The sequence below is a fragment of the Panicum virgatum genome, chromosome 8N (genome assembly GCF_016808335.1).
Source record: "Panicum virgatum strain AP13 chromosome 8N, P.virgatum_v5, whole genome shotgun sequence".
Classification (NCBI taxonomy): domain Eukaryota; kingdom Viridiplantae; phylum Streptophyta; class Magnoliopsida; order Poales; family Poaceae; genus Panicum; species Panicum virgatum.
Genome location: NC_053152.1, coordinates 29,967,824 through 29,975,103, shown reverse-complemented (window position 1 = coordinate 29,975,103; position 7,280 = coordinate 29,967,824). Strand labels below are relative to the sequence as shown.

Here is a 7,280-nt window from a genome sequence, read left to right as displayed (position 1 = left end):
CAGTAACCATCCTCTAATCGCGTGGTCAAAGGTCTCATTAGATTCTTTAGGGTCACTAGCACGGGGTTCTAAAGTTGTTTTTGTAAACTGGCTTTATTTGACACCGTAATTAATGGTCTAACTATCACTATTCACTAGCCCAACACAAATTAAACGAGATCTGTATAAAAAGAGATGAATAAACTCTAACTGCCAAAACAAATGGACCGGCAATGGGCCAACGCGGCAACGCTCGGTGTCTTTTTTAGTCCTTTTCTATACGCGATCTGAACCCACCCAGTACACTCCTAGCGGCTTAGCTGACACGTTCCTGCCACGGGCACATATCTCAAAGTATATTTCAAGGGTACAGATAACATCTACCGGCTACCCAGCTGCTAGAAATCTTGGTCGTGTTTGGTTAGCTGCTAAATCAGAATTACACAAAAAAAAATGAATACCCGCATGGAGTATTAAATGAAGTCTATTTGTAAAATTTTTCCAGAGATGGATGTAATTTTTTGAGACGAATCTAATGACGGTAATTAATTCATGATTTGCTACAGTGATGCTATAGTAATCATTCTCTAATTACGCAGTTAAAAACCTCATTAGATTCGTCTAGTGATTTACACGAGAATTATGGAAGTGATTTTGTAATTAAACTTTATTTAATATTTTAAATTAGTGGTCAAGGTCAAAAAAAATTTGGCGAAATTATTTAGAAGGCAAACCAAACACTGCACTTCGTTCCAAGCAAACGCACAATCCCGTGCAACTACCGTCTCTGACCACTGGGCCCCGCCACTCCACCCTCTGCCGCTCTCCGCATAAATGCATAAACTGCAGGAACGGTGCAACTGGCCACCAGCAGTTTCGAGATCTGCGCCATCCCCTCTCTTTCCCCTTCTTCCAGACCCTTCCCTCCACCTGATCACCACCTCCCACAGTCCCACGCGGCCGGCGGCGGCAGCAACTCCCACTCCTCCCAGCGGCTGCGGTGAGGCGGCTTCCCCGATCATCTGGGGTGCGGGATGCGGAAGAAGGGGAGGGCGGTGCCGGAGTGGCTCAACAGCCCGATTTGGTCCGCGCCCCCGCCGGCGCCGGCCCCGCCGGACCCCTACGGCGCCGACCTCGCCCCGCCGCTGCCCCTCAAGCCCCCTCCGACCCCGGTGTTGGACACGCCCGTGCCGCCGCCGCCTTCCTACGAGCAGGCAGTGCGGGGGCGCGAGCGAGGGGACGGGGAGGAGGAGGGCGGCGCCGGGGCGGCGGCCCTGCGGGCGCACCTGCTCGCCGACTTCAAGGCCGCGGTGCGTCGTGGGGAGGGGTTTTGGTACTGGCTTGGATTATGGCTGGGTTTTTTTTTTATGTTTGGCTGACTCCGTTGCTGTGTGTGCGTGCGTGCAGCTGTCGAAGAAGGTGGTGAACATGGGGGAGCTGCGGCGGCTGGCCTGCCTTGGCGTGCCCGACGGTGGCGCGGGCGTGCGACCGGTCGTGTGGAAGGTCCCCACTCGCAATCTCTTTCCCTTCTCTTATGCTTATGTGTTTTGTGCTCTGAGTAGACTTGGGAGTTCTCCGTTTCTCAATTGTAGTGCAGGGCTTTTGTGCTGACATTGATCCGACTTATTTGCAAATTTAGTACGACTTGGTAGTTATAGCAATATTAATGATGGAGACTGTGTACGTGAATTAGAGATCCTTTATGCACTGCTTGAGGAGTTGAGGGTCTATGATTCCAAGAGGAATTGGGCTAGTGAGGTACATAAGGAATGGAAAAAGGCTCACTGTCTAAAATGTGGTATCTTTTATTCAAAAATAGCTGACATGTGCCAAATGTCTGATTGCACTGGTTGACTTAGGACATGGAAATCGAGTTTCCTAGTGTCTAATTTCATGGTGATAGAAAAGGGACAAGGTTTGTAGTGCCTCGGATTTATATTTTCAGTTGAATCATGTTGTGGTTGCTTCTGTGAAGAGAGATGGCCCTAGAATAAAAGATATTTTTGCCCAATGTTATGCCATAACCCATCATGTGAATATCTGTTAGATGTGCTAGTCCCATAACATATTTGAATTTTTTTTGAAGCTCAAGTTTTTTAACAGCTTGAAGGACCAAATTCATGATAGTCCTTCATGTACCTACATGGACCTTTTTAGTGAAAAAAGCACTCACTCAAAATATTACACGTGGTTTGTCTTGTTAATATGATATCTTTCCTATATGTAGTTGTAAAAGCTGAGCTTTGACAGATTGTGAACATCAGGTTCATGCTCTATACATGGTCTCTCTAATAGTTTGAACTGACAAATCATGCTCTATACATGTTCTCACTGGTAGTTTGAACTGACAATATCTTGAGTAAACTAAATTATACTTTGCTATGACCTATAAACTTGCCTTATTTATGTTGGATAGGATTCGAAGTTTTTGTTATTCGTTTGTAACCTTATAACTCTACCCTGGCGGACTATATCTAATATATGTTAATCTTGTCCTAAGCATGCTAATTGGTAAATCATCTGCGTACATCTGAAATTGCTTAAGCTGTTGTTCAAATTTTAATGGTGTGGATTTAGCATGGCTTGTGTTGCACTTTACATTGACCCCAATCTTTGTACCATCTGTTGTTTTGTGAAGGGTCATGATTAAGCATGCATTCTAGGATCTTCTTTCAGTCCTCTTGTACATTTATATTATTTTTGTTATCTAGCAATGTACACGAGAAATTTATTCTACTATATTTATAGTGTGCAGCTTCTCTTAGGGTATTTGCCAACTGATCGTGGTTTATGGCCCTACGAGTTAGAAAAGAAGCGGAACCAATATAGTGCATACAAAGAAGAGTTTCTTCTAAATCCTGTAAGTTACAGTTGCCAGTCTTTAAGTATCAAACAGGGAAGATCCATCACCCCTAGTTATCTTTGTACACATTATATTAGGGCAACATCTAGAGCTGTTGTAAAAATCTGCTTGTTGTTTGTTAAGACAATAGGCGTGTTTGTTTTGTCTGGAAAAAAAATCAAGAATGTACCCAAAGTATGAAAAGTCAACTGGTAATATAAATATTTAGCAAAGATACTTAATTGAGTAACTCTCACCATATGTTTCAGTTAAAAGTTCTTTCGAACCTTAATAATAGCATAATCAAGAACCTTTTCTACTAAGTGGTTCTTTTTAGGGCACATAAATATTTGAATGTTTATATGACAGTTCTAACGGCATCCTTGTTGTGGTCAGTCAGAAAAACTACGGAGAATCGAGGAATCAAAGCTGTCCAGAAAGAAAGAAATAAATATTGAGAGGACTGGCTTGCTTCCAAGATTGAAGGTTACTAATGAAGAGCATCCTTTAAGCTCTGGTAAATCTAGCTTATGGAACCAATATTTTCAGGTACTGTTTCATATTAGCTGAGAGCGATGCTATTTGAAGAAATTAAGTTTGTATGCCTGGTTTGCAAAACCTATTGTAACTGGCTTGTTTCGTAGCACACTATGTACTTTCTGGCACAAGATTGGCTCGAATTACACAAAATAACACCAAAATGCATTGCCTTCTTTATGACGCAATTTTCCTATGCTACGAGCACTGTGTGCCTATGTGGGTTTGTGTTTCTCCCAATTTTCACATGAAGCTCTGCTTTCAGGCTCCCTTTATTTGGATTTATTGCTGAATTTCTACGTGTTCGAAACTTGGAATGCCCAGGACTTATGTCAGGAGATTTCTGTTATCATTGTTTTCTTTGTCTGAATGTGAATTGGAGTGTGTGAGATGTGTATTTACCCTCCTGATAATCTATCATAGTGCAATACCAATCAATATCTTGTACCTGTTCGGTCTTTTTGATCATGTCATTAGACACTACTACGACTAACATGGTGGTTTCGGCTGTCAAGCTTCGGAGTTGTATACTTCGGCTGAACCAATCTTCTTTTTTTTTTGCCCTTTTGGTTTTATCAAGAACAAGAAGTATAATGAAAGCTAAGAGGAAAGAGCATGGAAAAGTTGTTCTTCTGACTTTTATTCTGCTCAAGGCTATCTTACTTGTACAGTTGATGTCCACTAAACAGTTTTATTTTGCTGCATGAATATGAAATGGATGTACAAAAAGTTTTTCTTTCATCATTTAGTTGCTCATCTTCTAAACACATGTTTCAGGAGTCAGAGATATTAGAACAAATAGATCGAGATGTAAAGAGAACACATCCGGATCTGCCATTTTTCTCTGCTAAGTCGAACCAGGTTGGCATTCAGTTTTTACGGTGTTCTTATTGTTGCCTATTCTACCAATAGGAACATATTGTTTGTACTGATCATTTGAACTCCTATCAGGAATCTCTGAGGCGTATTCTGATTATCTTTTCAAAATTGAACCCCAGCATAAGATACGTGCAAGGAATGAATGAAGTTTTGGCACCTCTATTCTACGTATTCAAGAATGACCCTGACCCAAGCAGCTCAGTAAGTCTTCAGCCATTAATTATTTTTTTCCATGATTGTCCACTAGGTCTAGGTCCCTAGATATTGATATCACCCTGTACCTCCTTGGCTAGATAGAGACCATAATATTTATTAATCTGTTCATTTTTATGTATTACTCAGAATTATTCTGTTGATTATTGGTGTCACATGGTATTCATCAACTGAATTACCCATTTTTGGAAATGTAGGCTTCAGCTGAAGCAGACACATACTTTTGCTTTGTTGAGTTGCTGAGTGGTTTTAGAGACAATTATTGCAAGCATCTTGACAATAGCAGTGTTGGTATTCGATCTACACTGTCAAAGCTGTCCCAACTCTTGAAGCGACATGATGAAGAGCTATGGCGTCACATGGAGGTTACTACCAAGGTAGGCGATTTCAGTACTAGATTTCTGGTGCTATCTGTCAAGAATTATGAATTTCTTGATTTTGCAGAGATGAGAATTATCTGGTGCAATTTTTTTCATAATTAATCTTCTTTCATACTGAGAAATCGCATTTGTAATTGCATCAATACAGCTTTGCTATACTATTCTTATGTTTTTATCCATAGCTGAATTATACTTCTCACTATCAATGATGTCAGGTCTTATCCACTGAACAGAAATAGCAGAAACTGAATGAGATAAAGTGGGTATACAGTTTGTATTGACATAAATCACTAAGTTTATATTTGTGCAACACATCTTACAGATTCCTAGTATTCTGGGTTTCAATTAAATGATAAGACTGAATATTCATCATAACAGAATATCTTATTTGTAGTTGCTGGTTATAGATGGTGGATCTTTCCCTTGGATAATTGCTTAGGTCAAATGTGCAATATGCATATTACAAAAGGTACATAGTAATTGTGTTGCTAACTGTAAAATACACTGGTGTTTTGCAACTGTTGGGTACAGAGGTTCTTGCATCCATGGCAACTATACACACTAAAAAACATCCAAAGGATAATACCTGACATGTCTTATTTTTCTCCAGTTGCATTGTTGGTGTTGATACCAATTTGCTTTAGCATATCAAGATTGATAATAGTTCGTTGTTCAATGTATAGGTGTACCCACAATATTATGCATTTAGATGGATCACGTTGCTGTTGACAATGGAGTTCAGTTTCAATGTATGTATACATATTTGGGATGCTCTCTTGGGCGATCCGGAAGGCCCACCGGTATGTTACCACCTCCAAACTATATTTGTGCTCATTTTCCCAGCAGAGTTCAGGGCTAATCCTTTGCATGCTCTCATGCAGGACACATTGATGAGGGTATGCTGTGCCATGCTCATCCTAGTCCGGAAGCGGCTGTTGGCTGGAGACTTCACTGCCAATATCCAGTTGCTGCAGCATTACCCAGCTACTAACATCGATCATCTCCTCCACATCGCCAACCGATTGAGAGGGACAGTTGCTAGCTAGTGGTTCAATGTCTTTCCTGCATATCTGTATTTCAGTTTTGCCCTTGTTGGTAGCTTGAACATATATGTGTTCCTAGAGTGGCGTTTGGCATTGCCTTTATGTTCTGTTTCGCCCTTTTTTGGTGTGGCCGGCCAGAATTCCGAGTAGCAATTATGTTTTAGTATACAGCGAAAACACTCCTGGGCTCCTTTCCAGCTTTCAGTACAGTAAAGGAATGATTGTATTCCACCCATGTGAAGATACGTGCTGCTTGATAGGTTTCCGCTGTAGTAAAAAAAACAGTGCTATCTTTTGCAGTGCATTTTTTAATATTTTAAGAATTGGAATGTGTAGAAAAGCTTGATCGAATAGTGATTGCTGTGACGAATTGTTTATCTTGTTGCCGTCAGTCAACTTAATTATGGAAATAACTGGTTTTAGATGTCCGCCACAAATGTCCACTTGCTTCTCTATTTCTCGGTTGTAACATTTTTGCGATCTTACTCTCTCTTGGTGCCGTCTCACCAGTTGATGTCTCTTAGACAAAGCTTTAGTATTATATATTAGCGGCTTTGATCGTGAGGTGGGCTTCTTTTCTTGTATTCAAACTTCCCTCAAAAATCTTCATGGATTTTGCTCGAATTCCTTTTTGAGTATCAGCCCAAAATACTGAATTCAAAGCTTCTTCGGACGTTCAGTTAGCTCTTCAAAACATTATTAGTGCCCCTCTAGCCTGCTATTTAAAACATTGGTTTAAATGCCTTTCCAACACTTTATTGGATCTTATGTGGTAATCAAAGTATTCTCCATACTTCCCTTTACACTCTAATATATTCACTTTTCAATTATTAACAAAAGTTTGTTTAAACTCGAGCCATATGTCAGCCCTCATCACTGTTATTAGCCCACTTCAAAATCAGCAATCTGACCTTGTTTTGTCATTTGAGTTCCAATTCCAATACTCCAAGTTTTGATCCAAACTTTCTTCCATGTTGTAGTACAAGGTCTACACTACAACTTTTATTCCAGCCAAAATTTCACTATTTAAGTAGAATTCAAATCTGAAGCTTCCAAAAATGGCTAATCAACCACCACTCAAACCATTTCACATTTATCCAAATTCAAATCTTCTGAATAGGATCTGAATTTTTTTTTTCAGTCTTTCAACTTCCTTATGATCTCTACCACTAATTCACATCTATTTTACACACTTGCCATTTTTAACTCTTTAAATTCCCATTTTTTATGAATTTTTCTCAAATTTGACCGGACCTTATCATCACATAATAATGGTTAAAACTTTAGCATGGCCATTAGGGTTTAATCTATTTTCAAATTAATTGGGTTTCACTGCTACGAGCTTATAAGAGTGAGGCAAAGCTTTTAGGGTAGCCTATGATCCTAGTTCAGCACCTGTGGGGCCGA

At 40.2% G+C, this 7,280-nt stretch overlaps 1 protein-coding gene across 1 annotated transcript; it reads left to right on the top strand.

Moving 5' to 3' along the window:
- Nucleotides 1-835: 835 nt before the first annotated feature.
- LOC120685732 (TBC1 domain family member 13-like) lies at nt 836-6,248 on the top strand. The gene is made up of 9 exons (XM_039967810.1): nt 836-1,289; nt 1,387-1,482; nt 2,735-2,839; nt 3,218-3,370; nt 4,136-4,219; nt 4,310-4,438; nt 4,648-4,827; nt 5,514-5,630; nt 5,712-6,248. Exons 1-9 carry the CDS (start codon nt 1,014-1,016, stop codon nt 5,874-5,876), a joined length of 1,305 nt encoding a protein of 434 aa, XP_039823744.1. The 5' UTR covers nt 836-1,013; the 3' UTR covers nt 5,877-6,248.
- The last annotated feature ends 1,032 nt before the right edge of the window (nt 6,249-7,280 follow it).

Coding starts and splice junctions, on each gene's coding strand:
- LOC120685732 (XM_039967810.1), top strand. CDS start 1,014: ATGCGGAAGAAGGGGAGGGCGGTGCCGGAGTGGCTCAACAGCCCGATT. Junction 1,290..1,386: donor TCGCCGACTTCAAGGCCGCG/GTGCGTCGTGGG, acceptor GCGTGCGTGCAG/CTGTCGAAGAAGGTGGTGAA. Junction 2,840..3,217: donor AAGAGTTTCTTCTAAATCCT/GTAAGTTACAGT, acceptor TGTTGTGGTCAG/TCAGAAAAACTACGGAGAAT.